Genomic DNA, 21,705 nt, shown 5'->3' on the forward strand with positions numbered 1-21,705 from the left:
TACCCTTTTAAGCCAGGTAAATTCTGTCAATTACTCACCAATAGAACCAGAGAACACTATAAGCACAGACCATTTGGCCCTTCTAGTCTGTGCTGACCATTATTCTGCTAGTCCCAATTTGACTGCATAGCGTTTCTCCAGACCATGGTGCACACATGTACACAATACAGCACATAATAATCATATGCATATGCAAAAATATAAAATAAATATGTATAAACATTCTCGAATTTTGGAGAAAGTGAGACAGCTGTAATTGTGTTATTTGAATAAAATAAAACTGTCGAGACAAAATAAGACTTCAGTAAAAGAGTTGAGAACTAAGAATACAGATTCAAGGCAGTGACTCTGTGAAGCCATGATAGAAATAGATTTGTTCATGCCTTCCAAAAGGGAAGTAGAGAATAGAGAGGCAAGAGAAATTGTCCACACCAAGCAAGTAAACCAGTAACTGCCATTTATTAAAACCATGCACATACCTTTTTTTGGGGGGGGGGGGGCGACAGGCTCACGGGAGTGATGTCATCCCGAACCTAAGGTGTCACTGTTTAACAAGTAAACAAAGGTTTTACTTCGAGGTGTTTTTCTCAGTCAAGTTTGAATACAAGTAGTAAAGAATTAGGCCTCAAACTGGATGAAGCGCAAAAAAGATTTATTATGATAGCCTTAACTGTAGCAAAAAAATGTATAATGTCAACCTGGAAATCAGAAGAGAGCCTGAGAGTACAGCAATGGTACATGGAAATGAATAAATGCATTCTATTGGAAAAAATAACATATAATTTAAAAAATAAATTCACATTTGAACAAATTTGGGAACCATACATGGAACACAACAGAGAGGGCTTACTGCGGACCTCCACCCCCTAAAATGATGAGAAGACATAATGACTTGATTCAGTGTGTAAAAGTAGATGATACATTTTTCTTGTTTATTTTCATTGTGTGATGACATTGTTTAATGGGTTTATTGTATTGTATATGTTGAATGTTTATTGGTTTTGGAGGGGGGTGGGAAGGTAGGGGGGAAAAAAGGGGAGAAAATGCCACTGTGTATATTTAAGAGGGAAATGTTTGGATGTATTTTGGTTGATATGATTCACAGTGTGAAAAAAGTTCGAAGAAATTTAAGCATAATTTTGAGGGTATAATGATTACATACAGTCACTCAAGGGGAAATAAATGCCACTTACCATGGTTGTGTGAAGTTGATTTACAACCAAAGTCTTCAGATCTAATAAACTGTCATCAGAAGCATTCTATAAAAAATTATGAAGAAATATTACTGCATTATACTTTATTAGTAAGATAAAGCTTCAAAATCCTTCATTGATAGTATATTGATAGCAGCGACTTAATGTGAACACCAATACAGATACGATGATTCCACTTAAGATTTTTCAAAGTTATGATGGTACTGTACTTTGAATTTTGGCTAAGCTAGGCTATGATGTTTAGTGTCTCCCCACAGCCCCCGTGTTGGTCCGAACACTGATCCCATTGCCCATTTTCGACTTATGATGTTTCAACTTACACTGGGTTGGCTGGAATATAAGATGAGGACTGCAAAACCATATCTCATTTGAAATATTAAGTATTTGATCTCTATCGCCTGCCACTAAAAGGCTACATTGGCTCAGACACAAAGTCATGAAGAGAGGGCATGTCTTTGGCTTGGCTTCGCGGACGAAGATTTATGGAGGGGGTAAATGTCCACGTCAGCTGCAGGCTCGTTTGTGGCTGACAAGTCCGATGCGGGACAGGCAGACACGGTTGCAGGGGAAAATTTGTTGGTTGGGGTTGGGTGTTGGGTTTTTCCTCCTTTGTCTTTTGTCAGTGAAGTGGGCTCTGCGGTCTTCTTCAAAGGAGGTTGCTGCCCGCCGAACTGTGAGGCGCCAAGATGCACGGTTTGAGGCGATATCAGCCCACTGGCGGTGGTCAATGTGGCAGGCACCAAGAGATTTCTTTAGGCAGTCCTTGTACCTCTTCTTTGGTGCACCTCTGACATGACGGCCAGTGGAGAGCTCGCCAGATAACATGATCTTGGGAAGGCGATGGTCCTCCATTCTGGAGACGTGACCTACCCAGCGCAGTTGGATCTTCAACAGCGTGGATTCGATGCTGTCGGCCTCTGCCATCTCGAGTACTTCAATGTTAGGGATGAAGTCGCTCCAATGAATGTTAAGGATGGAGCGGAGACAATGCTGGTGGAAGCGTTCTAGGAGCCGTAGGTGATGCCGATAGAGGACCCATGATTCGGAGCCGAACAGGAGTGTGGGTATGACAATGGCTCTGTATACGCTTATCTTTGTGAGGTTTTTCAGTTGGTTGTTTTTTCAGACTCTTTTGTGTAGTCTTCCAAAGGCGCTATTTGCCTTGGCGAGTCTGTTGTCTATCTCGTTGTCGATCCTTGCATCTGATGAAATGGTGCAGCCGAGATAGGTAAACTGGTTGACCGTTTTGAGTTTTGTGTGCCCTATGGAGATGTGGGGGGGCTGGTAGTCATGGTGGGGAGCTAGCTGATGGAGGACCTCAGTTTTCTTCAGGCTGATTTCCAGGCCAAACATTTTGGCAGTTTCCGCAAAACAGGACGTCAAGCGCTGAAGAGCTGGCTCTGAATGGGCAACTAAAGCGGCATCGTCTGCAAAGAGTAGTTCACGGACAAGTTGCTCTTGTGTCTTGGTGTGAGCTTGCAGGCGCCTCAGATTGAAGAGACTGCCATCCGTGCGGTACCGGATGTAAACAGCGTCTTCATTGTTGAGGTCTTTCATGGCTTGGTTCAGCATCATGCTGAAGAAGATTGAAAAGAGGGTTGGTGCGAGAACGCAGCCTTGCTTCACGCCATTCTTAATGGAGAAGGGTTCAGAGAATTCATTGCTGTATCTGACCCGACCTTGTTGGTTTTCGTGCAGTTGGATAACCATGTTGAGGAACTTTGGGGGTATCCTATGCGCTCTAGTAGTTGCCAAAGTCCTTTCCTGCTCACGGTGTCGAAGGCTTTGGTGAGGTCAACAAAGGTGATGTAGAGTCCTTTGTTTTGTTCTCTGCACTTTTCTTGGAGCTGTCTGAGGGCAAAGACCATGTCAGTAGTTCCTCTGTTTGCGCGAAAGCCGCACTGTGATTCTGGGAGAACATTCTCAGCGATACTAGGTATTATTCTATTTAGGAGAATCCTAGCGAAGATTTTGCCTGCAATGGAGAGCAGCGTGATTCCCCTGTAGTTTGAACAGTCTGATTTCTCGCCTTTGTTTTTGTACAGGGTGATGATGATGGCATCACGAAGGTCCTGAAGCAGTTTTCCTTGGTCCCAACAAAGCTTGAAAAATTCATGCAGTTTGGCATGCAGAGTTTTGCCACCAGCCTTCCAGACCTCTGGGGGGGGGATTCCATCCATACTTGCTGCTTTGCCACTTTTCAGTTGTTCAATTGCCTTATATGTCTCTTCCCGGGTGAGGACCTCATCCAGCTCTAGCCTTAGGGGCTGTTGAGGGAGCTGGAGCAGGGCGGAATCTTGGACTGAGCGGTTGGCACTGAAAAGAGATTGGAAGTGTTCTGATCATCGGTTGAGGATGGAGATCTTGTCGCTGAGGAGGACTTTGCCGTCTGAGCTGCGCAGTGGGCTTTGGACTTGGGGTGAGGGGCCGTACACAGCCTTTAGAGCCTCGTAAAAACCCCTGAAGTCGCCAATGTCCGCGCTGAGTTGGGTTCGTTTGGCGAGGCTAGTCCACCACTCATTTTGGATCTCCCGGAGTTTGCGCTGAAGATGGCTGCATGCGCGACGGAAGGCTTGTTTCTTCTCTGGCCAGGACGGCTTTGTAAGGTGAGCCTGGTGGGCAGCTCGCTTCTTTGCCAGCAGCTCCTGGATTTCCTGGCTGTTTTCGTCGAACCAGTCCTTGTTTTTCCTGGAGGAGAAGCCCAGTACCTCTTCAGTGGATTGCAGTATGGTAGTCTTCAGCTGATCCCAGAGGGTTTCAGGGAACGAGAGGCAGATTGCATCCTCGAGCTTTGCTTTGAGGTTTGCCTGGAAGTTTCCTCTCACTTCGTCTGACTGCAGGTTTCCAACATTGAACCTCTTTCTGGGGGCTTTACTGTTCCTGGGCTTTGGCTTGAAGTGAAGGTTGAGCTTGCAGCGAACCAGCCGGTGGTCAGTGTGGCATTCCGCGCTGGGCATGACCCTGGTGTGGAGCACATCTCATTTGTCTCTTTCTCGCACCAGGACGTAGTCCAGGAGGTGCCAGTGTTTGGATCGGGGATGCATCCAGGTAGTCTTCAGGCTGTCCCTCTGCTGAAAAAGGGTGTTTGTAATGACAAGCCGCTGTTCTGCGCAGAGCTCCAACAGGAGGCGCCCATTATCGTTGCACTTGCTGACACCATGCTTGCCCAGGATTCCTGGCCAGGTTTCTGAGTCTTTGCCGACGCGAGCGTTGAAGTCGCCAAGGATGACAACCTTGTCAGCTGTAGGGGTGCGTTGAATGAGGTTGCGCAGGTCAGTGTAGAACTTGTCCTTTTCTGCTGGTTCCGCCTGGAGGGTTGGAGCATAGACACTGATGAGGGTGATGCGACGCTTGTTTTGAAGGGGGAGTCGCATGGACATGATCCGGTCCGAGTGGCCTGTCGGGAGGTTTTCGAGTTTGGAGGCAATGGAGTTCTTGACCATGAAGCCTACACCAGATAGGCATCATTCATCCATAGGCTTGCCAGACGAGTAGAGTGTGTAGCCCGCGCCGCGTTCTTGGAGGCTGCCTACATCTGCAAGGCGGACTTCACTGAGAGCGGCTATGTCGATGTCAAGTCTGAGGAGTTCACGTGCAATGAGGGCAGACCGACGTTCAGGTCTGTCGGCCTTGTCTAGCATGGTTCTGATGTTCCAGCATGCTAGCTTGAGTTTGTGAGCATCTTTTGAGGGGGAGGACATGGAGGGGGAGGACGTGGAGGGGGAGGACGTGGAGGGGGAGGACGTGGACCTGTCCTCGGGCCTGCGCAAAGGAGCTTTTAGGTGGAGTGCAGTGCGCGCAGTACTGGCCCCACTCTTTACACCCATGGTTCGTGTGCCGTGGCCAAGCGAGCTGGGACGTGGCAGCTAGGTCCTTGGGTCGTAGGTTTTATATCGGAGTGGCCTTCTCCTATGCAGGTTTCTTACCTGGGCTGGAGGGGCCTGCCTCCCCTCCAAGGTCGGACCATACTGCCCGGACCGGGTGGATAAGCATGCAAAATTCTTGTATGGTAAGGTAAGAGAGAGCAACTGTTCTGGCTGGAGTAATTAGAATAAGGTCAATATTATAAAACAAGGCTACAGTTATTATTGATTCAGCAGAGGGGACTCTCGTGAACCTTTAGAATTTTCCATGACAGTAGTAAACACCAGTTTGGATTCTTCTAACACTATTCTCTCAGCCCAACAGTAGAGAAAGGAGCTAAATTCCAGGCAAGTTAAAGATGATAAGGCTAATAAATTTTTTTGATATTTTGAACAAATGATACACAAAGGATGTTTTGCAGCTTGACAGAACTAGGCAAAAAAAAACCTCTTCATCAGGTGACTTTGTACTTTATGCCCAGGACATCACTGCCCATTTCTTCCATCATAGGGTTCCTTTGCGCAGGCCCGAGGACAGGTCCACGTCCTCCCCCTCCACGTCCTCCCCCTCAAAAGATGCTCACAAACTCAAGCTAGCATGCTGGAACATCAGAACCATGCTAGACAAGGCTGACAGCCACCGACCTGAACGTCGGTCTGCCCTCATTGCACATGAACTCCTCAGACTTGACATCGACATAGCCGCTCTCAGTGAAGTCCGCCTGGCAGATGTAGGCAGCCTCCAAGAACTCGGCGCGGGCTACACACTCTACTGGTCTGGCAAGCCTTCGGATGAACGACGCCTATCTGGTGTAGGCTTCATGGTCAAGAGCTTCATTGCCTCCAAACTCGAAAACCTTCCGACAGGCCTCTCGGACCGAATCATGTCCATGCGACTCCCACTTCAAAACAAGCGTCACATCACCCTCATCAGTGTCTATGCTCCAACCCTCCAGGCGGAACCAGCAGAAAAGAACAAGTTCTACACCGACCTGCGCAACCTCATCCAACGTACCCCTACAGCCGACAAGGTTGTCATCCTGGGCGACTTCAACGCTCGTGTCGGCAAAGACTCAGAAACCTGGCCAGGAATCCTGGGCAAGCATGGCGTCGGCAAGTGCAACGACAATGGGCGCCTCCTGTTGGAGCTCTGCGCAGAACAGCGACTTGTCATTACAAACACCCTTTTTCAGCAGAGGGACAGCCTTAAGACCACCTGGATGCATCCCCGATCCAAACACTGGCACCTCCTGGACTACATCCTGGTGCGAGAAAGTGACAAACAAGATGTGCTCCACACCAGGGTCATGCCTAGCGCGGAATGCCACACTGACCACCGGCTGGTTCGCTGCAAGCTCAACCTTCACTTCAAGCCAAAGCCCAGGAACAATAAAGCCCCCAGAAAGAGGTTCAATGTTGGAAACCTGCAGTCAGACGAAGCGAGAGGAAACTTCCAGGCAAACCTCAAAGCAAAGCTCGACGTTGCAACCCGCCTCACAGACCCGTCCCCTGAAACCCGCTGGGATCAGTTGAAGACTACCATACTGCAATCCACTGAAGAGGTACTGGGCTTCTCCTCCAGGAAAAACAAGGACTGGTTTGACGAAAACAGCCAGGAAATCCAGGAGCTGCTGGCAAAGAAGCGAGCTGCCCACCAGGCTCACCTTACAAAGCCGTCCTGTCCAGAGAAGAAACAAGCCTTCCGTCGCGCATGCAGCCATCTTCAGCGCAAACTCCGGGAGATCCAAAATGAGTGGTGGACTAGCCTCGCCAAACGAACCCAGCTCAGCGCGGACATTGGCGACTTCAGGGGTTTCTACGAGGCTCGAAAGGCTGTGAACGGCCCCTCACCCCAAGTCCAAAGCCCGCTGCGCAGCTCAGACGGCAAAGTCCTCCTCAGCGACAAGATCTCCATCCTCAACCGATGGTCAGAACACTTCCAATCTCTTTTCAGTGCCAACCGCTCAGTCCAAGATTCCGCCCTGCTCCAGCTCCCTCAACAGCCCCTAAGGCTAGAGCTGGATGAGGTTCCCACCCTGGATGAGACATATAAGGCAATCGAACAACTGAAAAGTGGCAAAGCAGCAGGTATGGATGGAATCCCCCCAGAAGTCTGGAAGGCTGGCGGCAAAACTCTGCATGCCAAACTGCATGAGTTTTTCAAGATTTGTTGGGACCAAGGTAAACTGCCTCAGGATCTTCGTGATGCCACCATCATCACCCTGTACAAAAACAAAGGCGAGAAATCAGACTGCTCAAACTACAGGGGAATCACGTTGCTCTCCATTGCAGGCAAAATCTTCGCTAGGATTCTACTAAATAGAATAATACCTAGTGTCGCCGAGAATATTCTCCCAGAATCACAGTGCGGCATTCGCGCAAACAGAGGAACCACTGACATGGTCTTTGCCCTCAGACAGCTCCAAGAAAAGTGCAGAGAACAAAACAAAGGACTCTACATCACCTTTGTTGACCTCACCAAAGCCTTCGACACCGTGAGCAGGAAAGGGCTTTGGCAAATACTAGAGCGCATCGGATGTCCCCCAAAGTTCCTCAACATGATTATCCAACTGCACGAAAACCAACAAGGTCGGGTCAGATACAGCAATGAGCTCTCTGAACCCTTCTCCATTAACAATGGCGTGAAGCAAGGCTGTGTTCTCGCACCAACCCTCTTTTCAATCTTCTTCAGCATGATGCTGAACCAAGCCATGAAAGACCCCAACAATGAAGACGCTGTTTACATCCGGTACCGCACGGATGGCAGTCTCTTCAATCTGAGGCGCCTGCAAGCTCACACCAAGACACAAGAGAAACTTGTCCGTGAACTACTCTTTGCAGATGATGCCGCTTTAGTTGCCCATTCAGAGCCAGCTCTTCAGCGCTTGACGTCCTGCTTTGCGGAAACTGCCAAAATGTTTGGCCTGGAAGTCAGCCTGAAGAAAACTGAGGTCCTCCATCAGCCAGCTCCCCACCATGTCTACCAGCCCCCCCCCACATCTCCATCGGGCACACAAAACTCAAAACGGTCAACCAGTTTACCTATCTCGGCTGCACCATTTCATCAGATGCAAGAATCGACAATGAGATAGACAACAGACTCGCCAAGGCAAATAGCGCCTTTGGAAGACTACACAAAAGAGTCTGGAAAAACAACCAACTGAAAAACCTCACAAAGATAAGCGTATACAGAGCCGTTGTCATACCCACACTCCTGTTCGGCTCCGAATCATGGGTCCTCTACCGGCACCACCTTCGGCTCCTAGAACGCTTCCACCAGCGTTGTCTCCGCTCCATCCTCAACATCCATTGGAGCGCTTACACCCCTAACGTCGAAGTACTCGAGATGGCAGAGGTCGACAGCATCGAGTCCACGCTGCTGAAGATCCAGCTGCGCTGGATGGGTCACGTCTCCAGAATGGAGGACCATCGCCTTCCCAAGATCGTGTTATATGGCGAGCTCTCCACTGGCCACCGTGACAGAGGTGCACCAAAGAAAAGGTACAAGGACTGCCTAAAGAAATCTCTTGGTGCCTGCCACATTGACCACCGCCAGTGGGCTGATAACGCCTCAAACCGTGCATCTTGGCGCCTCACAGTTTGGCGAGCAGCAACCTCCTTTGAAGAAGACCGCAGAGCCCACCTCACTGACAAAAGGCAAAGGAGGAAAAACCCAACACCCAACCCCAACCAACCAATTTTCCCTTGCAACCGCTGCAATCGTGTCTGCCTGTCCCGCATCGGACTTGTCAGCCACAAACGAGCCTGCAGCTGACGTGGACTTTTTACCCCCTCCATAAATCTTCGTCCGCGAAGCCAAGCCAAAGAAAAGGGTTCTCTGACAATTGCAAATGCCACATACCAAAACTTGTGATAAACTCTCCTTTACAGACAGCTTATTGAATTTTCTTGGACTCGAATTTTTACGTAATGTGCTTGTTACGTCTCAAACCAGCAACAACAGAAGACGCAATTCAAAAGGGTTGCATTTTAACTCTATTAATAGACATTTATTAATGTCTTAACCCAATTAACCCCACTATAAGTATCCATAGCAAATATACAGATATCGTATATTTATAAACAGTGTGTATAAGAAAAACCCAGACCATTATGTGCCTAATATTCAAAAAGGAAAGATCCCCAAAACCCCAGATCAGTCAGTCCACAGAAATCAATCTCAAAGCTCAGTCCAAGTTCAGTTCTTTAACTGATAGCAAAGGACGTCGTATTGAACCGTGGAGAGAGAAATGACTGATGTTGTGTTGCAGTAAACTTACAAATCCTCATTTTTGAGGCATGTGCATTTCACACAGCTTTCCAGCTGCCCCCTGCCGCTCTCTGCTTCATAGCTGGATGCTCCCTTTGTTCTCGAAAGTTCCAAGCAATTGGCGAGTCAGCACTTAGCTGCACCACAAGTTGCACAGAGTTCTTAGCAGATACCCATCCTTTACAATGATGGGTCAGTCCATGCTCCATAACATGCTAAATATTTAAAATTTAGACATACAGCACAGTAACAAGCCCTTTGATCCACAAGCCCGCGCCACCCAATTAAACTCAATTGACTTACACCCCCGGTACATTTTTGAACGGTGGGAGGAAACCGGAGCCCCCAGGGAAAACCCACACAGAAACAGGGAGAACATACAAACTCCTTACAGACAGTGCTGAACTGGAATCCCAGTCACTGGTGCTTTAACAGTGTTGTGCTAACTTCACATTGAACAAAAAAGTATTTGTTTGTACAATAACAAACCTCTATATGAGATGATTTAAAGGAGAAAATCCGGTTAACACCTGAATGTGTAACATCTGATCAATGCACTCATTCATTACACTTAACTCAAACAGTTTCTCTTGCTCTGAAGTTTATAATGAAAACATCTCATCTGAATCTTTTGTTATGTCTTCTAAGCATGTAAAAATGAAAACATCTGAAGGTAACCAGATAGCCTTGAATGTTCTCCTGTTAAACATTTTGAAGGCCAAGATCATTAGGGATATTTCAGCAAAAATAAAATGGATGGTAAATAAGTTGGAATTGAGGTCCATTGGCCTGGATCTCTCTTGCATGACAAAACAGACTTGCAAGACCCTCCCTGATCCTTTTTAATGATCCTTTGCAACAGCTATTTGTTCATAATATGTATTTTGATCACATCCTGTGATTTGCATGGCTTAGCACAGGGCTGACTGGTGTGGATTCAAAACAGGTCTAGCAGCTCAAAACTGAACATCCATGCAACACCAGAAACGTACTCCCAAAATGACCTACAAATGCATGGCCCAGCACATGCCACATCAACTGTCGTCAAGTCACTCAGCTAAATTGTAGTACCAATGTGCCAAAGCTGCAACACAGGGCTGACAGGTTACTACATTCAGAGATAAGCTCACTCCATGGGATGTCAAGAAATGGAGATGGATTTTTGGGCTCAAAGGCCATGACAATATGTTGGTTACACACTGGAGATAGGTCTCCAGATCAAACCATGTCTTGACTTAACCCATCGAGTACAATTACCACAACAATATTCACCGCCAAGCCTAATCCAGGCAATGATAACCAAACTGACTCACCACAATCATCCACAGTCATGGAAAGTGACTTAAGTCACAATCACATTTTCACTATTAGGGTCTGCTAAACAATGCTCCATTTGGATTCTGCTTATACATTTATACTCTTGGTCCAACAATGGACAAGCTGAATTCCAGAGATGAATTAAGGGTGATAACCTTAAAGATTTTTAACATTTTGAACAAATGATTGTGGACTTCAGGAAGGAGAAACCAGGAGAATACAATCAAGTTCTCATTGAGGGGTCAGTAGAGGAAAAGGTAAAGAACTTCAAATTCCTAGGTGTTAACATCTGTGAAGATCTATCCTGGGGCCTGCATGTTTTTTTTTTTTTGTTTTTTTGTTTTTTTTTTTATAATTTTTTATTTTTCACACCATAAATCACAATAGCCATGATATACACTTTTTCTTTTCCACACATTTACAGTGACTTTTCCTCCCTCCCCCCTCCCTCCTCCCAAGCCACCCCCCCACCCCCCCCCCCTCTCATCCATTTTAAGTATACAATCTAGGTTGCATTAATTCAGTTAGACAATGTTGTCATTCAACAAAAATACACCAGAAATTCTACTGAGTCCATTCTTTTCTTTTCTTCTCCTTCCATCAACTTAGGTAATGTTTGTTCCCGGTAGGTTTTCGCTATTGTATTTAATGTAAGGCTCCCATACTTGTTCGAATATTTCAATATTATTTCTTAAACTATATGTTATTTTTTCTAATGGAATACATTTATTCATTTCTATATACCATTGTTGTATTTTCAAATTATCTTCCAATTTCCAGGTTGACATAATACATTTTTTTGCTACGGCTAGGGCTATCTTGACAAATCTTTTTTGTGCATCTTCCAAGTCAATTCCAAATTCTTTATTTTTTATGTTACTTAGGAGAAAGATCTCTGGATTCTTTGGTATGTTGTTTTCTGTTATTTTATTTAATATCTGATTGAGATCATCCCAACATTTTTCTACTCTCTCACATGTCCAGATTGCATGAATTGTTGTTCCCCTTTCTTTTTTACATCGAAAACATCTATCAGATACTGTTGGGTCCCATTTATTTAACTTTAGCGGTGTAATGTATAGTCTGTGTAACCAATTATATTGTATCATACGCAGCCTCGTATTTATTGTATTTCTCATCGTTCCCGAGCATAACTTCTCCCATGTTTCCTTTTTTATCTTTATATTTAAATCTTGTTCCCATTTTTGTTTAGTTTTACCATTTGTTTCCTCATTCTCCTTTTCTTGCAGTTTAATATACATATTTTTTATAAATCTTTTGATTAACATTGTATCTGTAATCACATATTCAAGGTTACTTCCCTCTGGTAAACTCAAGTTGCTTCCTAATTTATCTTTCAAGTAGGATCTCAGTTGGTAATATGCCAGCGCTGTATCTCCAGTTATATTGTACTTATCTCTCATTTGTTCAAAGGATAAGAATCTACTTCCTGAAAAACAATTTTCTATTCTTTTAATCCCTTTTTTTCCCCATTTTCTAAAGGCAAGGTTGTCTATTGTAAAAGGGAGTAGCTTATTTTGCGTCAATATTAGTTTTGGTATTTGGTAATTTATTTTATTTCTTTCTACATGAATCTTCTTCCATATATTGAGGAGATGGTGTAATACTGGAGAAGTTCTATGTTGTACCAATTTTTCGTCCCATTTATATAATATGTGTTCAGGTATCTTTTCCCCTATTTTATCTAATTCTAGTCTCGTCCAGTCTGGTTTTTCCCTTGTTTGATAAAAATCTGATAGGTACCTTAATTGTGCGGCTCTATAATAATTTTTGAAGTTTGGCAATTGTAAGCCTCCTTGTTTATACCATTCTGTTAATTTATCTAGTGCTATCCTCGGTTTCCCCCCTCTCCATAAAAATCTCCTTATTATTTTCTTTAACTCTTTGAAGAATTTTTCTGTCAGTTGTATTGGCAATGCCTGAAATAAGTATAGTATCCTTGGAAAAATGTTCATTTTAATACAGTTTATCCTTCCTATCAGTGTTAGTGGTAGCTCTTTCCAATGCTCTAAATCGTCCTGTAATTTTTTCATTAGTGGATTGTAATTGAGTTTATATAATTGGCCTAGATTTTTGTTTATTTGCACACCTAGGTATCTTATTGCCTGCGTTTGCCATCTGAATGGGGATTCCTCCTTAAATTTTGAGAAATCCGCGTTATTCATAGGCATTGCTTCACTTTTATTTACGTTTATCTTGTATCCCGACACTTCTCCATATTCTTTCAATTTCTTATATAGTTCTTTTATTGATAGTTCTGGTTCTGTTAAGTACACTATCACATCATCCGCAAACAGACTGATTTTATATTCCCTGTCTTTTATTTTTATTCCTTTTATATTATTATCTCTTCTTATCGATTCTGCTAGTGGTTCTATAGCTAGCGCAAACAATAATGGTGATAGTGGGCATCCCTGCCGCGTTGACCTGCTTAAGTTAAATTGCTTTGATACATGTCCATTTACTGTCACTTTCACTAACGGTCCCTTATATAATGCTTTAATCCAATTAATATACTTCTCCGGTAAACTGAATTTTTGCAATACTTTGAACAAGTAATTCCATTCTACTCTGTCGAAGGCCTTCTCTGCGTCTAAAGCAACTGCTACTGCCGGTGCTTTATTTCCTTCTACTGCATGAATTAAGTTAATAAATTTACAAATATTGTCTGTTGTGCGTCTTTTTTTGATAAATCCAGTTTGGTCTAAATTTACCATTTTCGGTACCTGTTCTGCTAATCTGTTCGCTAATAGTTTAGCTATTATCTTATAATCTGTGTTTAGCAGAGATATTGGTCTATATGACGCTGGTGAGAGTGGATCTTTCCCTTGTTTTAGTATCACTGTAATTATTGCTGTTTTACATGAATCTGGTAAGTTTTGTGTCTCATCAATCTGGTTGATTACATCCAGGAGGGGCGGTATTATTAGGTCTTTAAATGTTTTGTAGAATTCTATTGGGAGTCCGTCCTCTCCTGGTGTCTTATTATTTGGTAAATTTTTTATTATCTCTTGTATTTCTACTGTTCCAAATGGTTCTGTTAATTTATTTTGTTCCTCTATTTGTAGTTTTGGTAGTTCAATTTTAGTCAAAAATTCATCTATTTTCCCTTCTTTCCCTTCGTTTTCGGTTCGGTATAATTGTTCATAGAATTCTCTGAAGTTTTCCTTAATTTCTTTTGGATTATATGTAATTTGTTTGTCTTTTTTCCTTGTTGCCAATACCATTTTCTTAGTTTGCTCTGTCTTAAGCTGCCATGCTAAGATTTTGTGTGTTTTTTCACCTAGTTCATAATATTTCTGTTTTGTCTTCATTATATTCTTCTCCACCTTATATGTTTGTAATGTTTCATATTTTATTTTTTTATCCGCCAATTCTCTTCTTTTGGTTGTATCTTCCTTTATTGCTAATTTTTTTTCTATGTTTATTATTTCCCTTTCCAACTGCTCTGTTTCCTGGTTATAGTCCTTCTTCATCTTGGTTGCATAACTTATTATTTGCCCTCTAATGAATGCTTTCATTGCGTCCCATAGTATAAACTTATCTTCCACTGATTCCGTATTTACTTCAAAGTACATTTTTAATTGTTTTTCAATAAATTCTCTAAAATCCTGTCTTTTAAGTAGCATGGGGTTTAATCTCCATCTATACATTCTTGGAGGGATGTCCTCTAGCTCTATTGCCAATAACAGGGGTGAGTGGTCCGATAATAGTCTAGCTTTATATTCCGTTTTCCTAACTCTCCCTTGAATGTGGGCTGATAACAGGAATAGGTCTATCCTTGAGTATGTTTTATGTCTAGTCGAGTAGTATGAGTATTCCTTTTCTTTTGGGTTTTGTTTCCTCCATATGTCCACAAGTTTCATTTCTTGCATTGATTTAATTATAAATTTGGTTACTTTGTTCTTCCTGTTAATTTTTTTCCCCGTTTTATCCATATTTGGATCCAAATTCAGATTGAAATCCCCTCCTATTAGTATGTTCCCTTGCGTATTAGCTACCTTCAAAAAGATATCTTGCATAAACTTTTGATCTTCTTCGTTAGGTGAATATACATTAAGTAGATTCCAAAGCTCTGAATATATCTGACATTTTATCATAACATATCTCCCTGCTGGATCTATTATTTCCTCTTCTATTTTAAATGGCACATTTTTGCTAATTAATATAGCCACTCCTCTTGCTTTTGAATTATACGATGCTGCTGTTACATGTCCTACCCAATCTCTCTTTAATTTCTTGTGCTCCAATTCAGTTAAGTGTGTTTCTTGGACAAATGCTATATCTATTTTTTCCTTTTTCAGTAAATTTAGTAGTTTCTTCCTTTTAATTTGGTTATGTATTCCATTAATATTTAGAGTCATATAGTTCAGCGTAGCCATTTTATATTTTGTTTATCTTCTCTTTCCGTTTTTCCATCATTACCTTTCCTCCTTTTCCATTTCTGTTTTCTTATTTTCAACTCTTTACCAGACAACATTCCTACAACATCCAACATTTTCCTTATTCTCCTATTTCTATCTTCTTTATCCCCAATCTCCCCTTCCCCTCCTGAGTTGCCCTTTATCCCTTGTCGGACAACCACATCTCCCCTCTCCATTTGGATTTGCGAATCCACTCGCAAGCGTCAACTGATTTTGCAGTGACCGCTCTTTTCCCCCACCCAGCCCCCCCCAGAAAAGATTTCGCTTTTTATATGTCACAAAGGTCACTCTTTTAATTCCCTCCTTATTCTCTCTATTCCATTACCTTCTCTTATTAATTCTTGTCTATACTCTCTATGTTTTCCTCTAATTACAGATACTTTCACATATGCCCATTGTCTCTATTCACTCTTATACCTCTTTACCCGCATACATATCAATCGTGGTCATTTTTACCCTCCTTACCCTTCTTCATCCCTCAGTCTATTTTTGTCTTTACCCACATACATATCAATCGTGATAATTTTTGCTCTCATTACCCGTCTTCATCCCTCAGTCTATTTTTGTAATTGTTCTGCAAATTTTCGTGCTTCTTCTGGATCCGAGAATAGTCTGTTTTGTTGTCCTGGAATAAATATTTTCAATACCGCAGGATGCTTCAGTGTAAATTTATATCCTTTCTTCCATAAAATCGCTTTTGCTGTATTGAACTCTTTTCTCTTCTTTAGGAGTTCAAAGCTTATATCTGGATAAATGAAGATTTTTTGCCCTTTATACTCCAGTGGTTTGTTGCCCTCTCTTACTTTTTCCATTGTCTTCTCCAGTACCTTTTCTCTTGTAGTATATCTTAGGAATTTTACTACAATAGATCTTGGTTTTTGTTGTGGTTGTGGTTTAGGGGCCAATGCTCTATGTGCCCTTTCTATTTCCATTTCTTGCTGTAGTTCTGGACATCCTAGGGCCTTAGGGATCCATTCTTTTATAAACTCCCTCATATTCTTGCCTTCTTCATCTTCCTTAAGGCCCACTATCTTTATGTTATTTCTTCTGTTATAATTTTCCATTGTATCTATTTTTTGGGCTAGTAATTCTTGTGTCTCTTTAGTTTTTTTATTAGATTCCTCCAATTTCTTTTTTAAGTCTTCTACCTCCATTTCTGCTGCTATTGCCCGTTCTTCCATCTTGTCCATTTTTTTCCCCATTTCTGTTAAGGTCATATCCATTTTATTTATTTTCTCTTCTGTGTTGTTTATTCTTCTTCTTAAATCATTGAATTCCTGTGTTTGCCATTCTTTAAATGACTCCATGTATCCTCTAACAAGAGCAAGTATATCCTTTACCTTGCCTTTCCCTTTATCTATTTCACTGTACTCTTCCTCTTCTTCTTCCTCTGGGTTGACCATCTGTTGTTTCTTTGCTGCCCTTTCCTCCTCTTCTTTCTTGTTTCCATTGTCTTCTGTGGTCTCTTCTCGCTGCAGGTGTTCTGCAGCTGTCGTTGCCGGCTGTGGAGATCGACTCCCCAGCTGGTCCCCCCTCCCGTCGGTGTGTTTTTTTTCATGCGCATCGCGCATGCGCGACTCCTCGCGCATGCGCGGTTGCGCACTTTTACTCGGCTCTGTGAGCCATTGTTGTAGTTCTTTTTCTACCGACCCGAGGTAGTGGGGCCCTCTCTCCACAGCGGGCCTCTTCGGACAGGTAAGGCCTTCACCTTTTTCCTCCGTTGTCTTCTCTTCCTCTCTTCTTTCCGTTGATTTTGATTTTTCTCCTTTTGTCTCCATCTTCTTTCCACCTTTATACTCACTTTTCTTTAACTTGTATTTCTGTGCCTTTGTATTTTCTCTTGTTTTTCCCGACTTTTCTGGAGAGGGCTGGAGTTCACCGTCCGGCCACTACTCCATCACGTGACTCCTCCCCGGGCCTGCATGTTGATGCAATACATCATTAGGGGTTTGAGAAGATTTGGTAAGTCACTCAGGACTTTTGCAAAGGTCTACAGAGGTACAGATAAGCATTCTAACTGGTCTGATATGGAGGTGCCAATGCACAGGACAGGAAAAGGCATCAGAGAGTTGTGATCTCGGCCAGTGCCATCATGCCATCACTCCAAGGCGGCCATCTACAAGAGGTGGTGTCTCAAGAAACAGCCTCTATTGCCAAGGATCCCTATCACCCAAGCCATGCCACTGCTACCTCCAGGAAGGAGGTACAGAAGCATGAAGACAAACACCCAACGGCATCAGACAATGAACCACAGACACTTCCTCACTTTTTCCATTCTTTTTGCATTCAATTATTTATTTTTAAAAATGCACCACAATTTTTTCACCTGTAAGGCTTCTGCAAAACAACCAATTCCATGAAGCATTCATGACAATAAATTCTGATTGGTTCCGATTCTGAAATGAGACATCAAGGCTGGTTTAATAGTATTAGGTTTAAAAAAAATTCATGAGGTGGATTGGTACTCAGCCCCAGGACATCACTGCATGTTTCTCCATTTCCCATCAGAAGATCATAGATGGGTAGATGCTTGCTGACAAATGCAAAATATTCAGTTCTAGACAACTTCTCAGACAATGAAGTAAAAACACAATGCTGGAAAATTCAGTAGGTCAAACAGTACTTTATATAACAAAGATAAAGATACATAACCAACGTTTTGGGCTTGAGCCTTTCATCAAGGTATGAGCAACATGTTAAGTTGATGCCCAAACAAAATGGTGGGGAGAAGCTGCAGGGGGAGGAGCACAGTCTTAAAGGCAGCATGTAATAGGTGGATAAGGGAGGGAGGGTGCACTAGTGAATGGGGGGGGGAATAGCTCAGTGAATGGAGAGGGAAGGGGATGGAGAGCTGGAGGAAAGAAGCCAAAGGGAAGAGATGGAGAATGGGGAGTGGGCTAGCAGAAACTGGAGACATCCATATTAATGCCATCCGGTTGGACAGTAACCGGTTGGTGTTGCTCCTCCAATTTATGGGTGGCCGTGGTTTGATAGTACATGATGCCATGGACAGACATGTCAGGGCATTGAAATGGTCGGCTGCTGGGTGATTGCTGTCATCGATGGGGACGGAGTGGAGGTGCCCAGTCTGAATCCAGTCTCTCCGATGTAGAGAAGGTCACAGCCCCAGGAGGCACAAGATGCAGTAGATGACTCCCACAGATTCACAAGTGCTGCTTCACTTGGAAAGTCTGTTTGGGGCCATGAATGGTGGTGAGGGAGGAGGTGAGGGCACAAGTGCGGCACTTCCTGTGGTCACAGGAGAAGGTGCCAAGGGGGCAACTGATGGGAGGGGAAGAGTGGAAGAGGAAGTCACGGAGGGAGTGGTCCATACGGAGGGCAGAGAGGGGAAGATGTGTCAATTCTCAGACAAAGAAGCAGTCTACCCTGGAAAAATGCAGAGCAGAATTCATGCCGAAGAAAGCATGACCACTTCCCCATGACATTTAATGGAATTTACAGAACCGGATCACAAGAAAGAAATAAGAGCAGGAGTAGTCCTTCAAACCTACTCCCCATTTAAAACAATCACCATAAACATTCTGTGGGTCTCCACAGTCATAACATTAATTGGATTGACGTAAAAAGGCTGACTAAATGATTAACTCAGAGACTTGGATAGACAAGAATAAACGCTGAGCATTTGACCCGATGGAATGATAGTGCGCTGATGTTCATCTTTCCGCTCAATCTACAAAAATAAACGGAGTTTTTTTTCTATAATTCCGATTCATCCCCACCTAAAATTCACCAGCCTCTTCCTGAGAAACGAATCCCCTTTGTTATAAAATATCAACATTTCTCTGGTTGTCTTCCAGAATCCTATTTCAAATGGATCACCTCTCATCTGCTAAACTGTAGTTAAGTGAAGGCCAAACGTTTCCTTGTATAAAAACCCTTTACCAATCTTTATCAAAAGCTTCCAATCCGCATATGGCATCTTAAAAGAGGAGAATAACATTCTATGTGATGCTTACAAAATAGTTGGATCACCATTTGTACAGCTGAAGCAAGACTTCCCTAAATTTATACACCTCGCAATAAAGGCCAATATAGTCCCATAGGCCTCTGACTTGTTATAGAGCCCTTGCTTCTCCATTTCCCCTCCAGACTGCATCCCCTCCTACTGGCATTCACCTATCACGTGAATTAGCAATAAGAACTTCTCCCTGTTGCTGATCTGATTGTACCTACAAATATGCTTTCCCATTTCACCAGTCATTTTCATCTCCATACAATACAGTATCTATCAATCCCAAGATAACAATAGCAAACACCAGAGGATATCTGAACAAAGTAAAGAGAGGGAAGTTTTGGGGAGATGTCAGGGGCACTTTTTTTTACAGAACTGTGGATGCCTGGAATGCCTGGCCTGGACCTGGAGGCTGAAACATGAGAGGCATTTAAGATGGCATGTAGATGGAAGAAAAATAGGTTATGAGGTAAGGAATATATGGAATTTGAGGGCCAAGGGCATATACTGTATTAGTAGTCTTCTATGGTCTAGGTTTATATAGATCAGTACAACATCATGTGCATGTACTTTGCCATTATGTTCCTTCACAGAGGATGTCTGGCTCAGAGTCCCTGCACGTGTCCAGAAAGCCTGCACAGAACAACTGGTAGGTGTACTCATAGGTAATTGTAATCTCTCCCTGCAACATCCACCTACTCCAAGTCAGCCAGCAACATACCAGTTCTGAATAAATGACCATAACAGTTCGAAATGAGGACCGACTGGCAGCTCTGAGAGTCACCATCAAGTGCTTTAAGAGGCTGGCCATTGGCTCACATCAACTCCAGCCTCCCAGCCCACTTCAATTTGCTGACAGTCAAACAGGTTCACAGCAGATGCCATCTCCCTGACCCTCCACTCGGTCCCAGAACATTTGGCCCCCAAGTACACTAATGTCAGACTGTTTATTGATACTGTAGTCCCCAGTAAACTCATCCTCGACTTTAATGACCTTGGCATCAGCATTCCCTACCCCTCCATCCTCTGCAATTGGATCCTTGACTTCCTGGCTTGCAGAGTACAATCCATGAGGATGGGATGTAACACCTCCACACTCGTACATAGCCACGGCAAGAATATGTTCTCAGCCCCCTATTTGTCCCTCTACCATCCACAATTTTGTGCCCAAATATCAGAATCAGAATTTATTGTCATAAGCATGTCAGGAAATTTGTTGTTTTGCTGCAGCATCATTAGTAGTGACATTTGTATAAACTACCTCTCAAAGTAAAAATAGTGCAAGAAAAATGAAAACTCCAAATAAGCCAGTGGCTGTGGTTCATTATTCATTAAGGCGTGAAGCAAGGCTGTGTTCTGGCACCAACCCTCTTTTCAATCTTCTTCAGCATGATGCTGAACCAAGCCATGAAAGACCCCAACAATGAAGACGCTGTTTACATCCGGTACCGCACGGATGGCAGTCTCTTCAATCTGAGGCACCTGCAAACTCACACTAAGACACAAGAGAAACTTGTCCGTGAACTACTCTTTGCAGACGATGCCGCTTTAGTTGCCCATTCAGAGCCAGCTCTTCAGTGCTTGACGTCCTGCTTTGCGGAAACTGCCAAAATGTTTGGCCTGGAAGTCAGCCTGAAGAAAACTGAGGTCCTCCATCAGCCAGCTCCCCACCATGATTACCAGCACCCCCACATCTCCATCGGGCACACAAAACTCAAAACGGTCAACCAGTTTACCTATCTCGGCTGCACCATTTCATCAGATGCAAGGATCGACAATGAGATAGACAACAGACTCGCCAAGGCAAATAGCGCCTTTGGAAGACTACACAAAAGAGTCTGGAAAAACAACCAACTGAAAAACCTCACAAAGATAAGCGTATACAGAGCCGTTGTCATACCCACACTCCTGTTCGGCTCCGAATCATGGGTCCCCTACCGGCACCACCTACGGCTCCTAGAACGCTTCCACCAGCGTTGTCTCCGCTCCATCCTCAACATCCATTGGAGCGCTTACATCCCTAACGTCGAAGTACTCGAGATGGCAGAGGTCGACAGCATCGAGTCCACGCTGCTGAAGGTCCAGCTGCGCTGGATGGGTCACGTCTCCAGAATGGAGGACCATCGCCTTCCCAAGATCGTGTTATATGGCGAGCTCTCCACTGGCCACCGTGACAGAGGTGCACCAAAGAAAAGGTACAAGGACTGCCTAAAGAAATCTCTTGGTGCCTGCCACATTGACCACCGCCAGTGGGCTGATATCGCCTCAAACCGTGCATCTTGGCGCCTTACAGATTGGCGGGCAGCAACCTCCTTTGAAGAAGACCGCAGAGCCTACCTCACTGACAAAAGGCAAAGGAGGAAAAACCCAACACCCATCCCTAACCAACCAATTTTCCCCTGCAACCGCTGCAATCGTGTCTGCCTGTCCCGCATCGGACTTGTCAGCCACAAACGAGTCTGCAGCTGACGTGGACTTTTTACCCCCTCCATAAATCTTCGTCCGCGAAGCCAAGCCAAAGAAAAAAGGATCTATGGCAGAGGGGAAAAAGCCGTCGCTGAGTGCTCATCTTCAGGCTCCTGTACCTTTTTCCCTGATGGTAGCAGAGAGAAGAGGGCATGGC

At 43.8% G+C, this 21,705-nt stretch overlaps 1 protein-coding gene across 12 annotated transcripts in view; it reads right to left on the bottom strand.

Moving 5' to 3' along the window:
• The window catches only part of pnpla6 (patatin-like phospholipase domain containing 6), a 197,409-nt gene that overhangs the window by 148,563 nt on the left and 27,141 nt on the right, over positions 1–21,705 (bottom strand). For all 12 annotated transcript variants that reach the window (XM_069927599.1, XM_069927607.1, XM_069927608.1 and 9 more), the window contains one exon: positions 1,194–1,259. In XM_069927599.1, coding sequence (XP_069783700.1) covers positions 1,194–1,196 — 3 coding nt within the window. In that variant the 5' untranslated portion in view covers positions 1,197–1,259. The remainder of the gene's footprint in view (positions 1–1,193; positions 1,260–21,705) is intronic.

This window comes from Narcine bancroftii, chromosome 3 (genome assembly GCF_036971445.1).
Source record: "Narcine bancroftii isolate sNarBan1 chromosome 3, sNarBan1.hap1, whole genome shotgun sequence".
In the NCBI taxonomy this organism is placed as follows: domain Eukaryota; kingdom Metazoa; phylum Chordata; class Chondrichthyes; order Torpediniformes; family Narcinidae; genus Narcine; species Narcine bancroftii.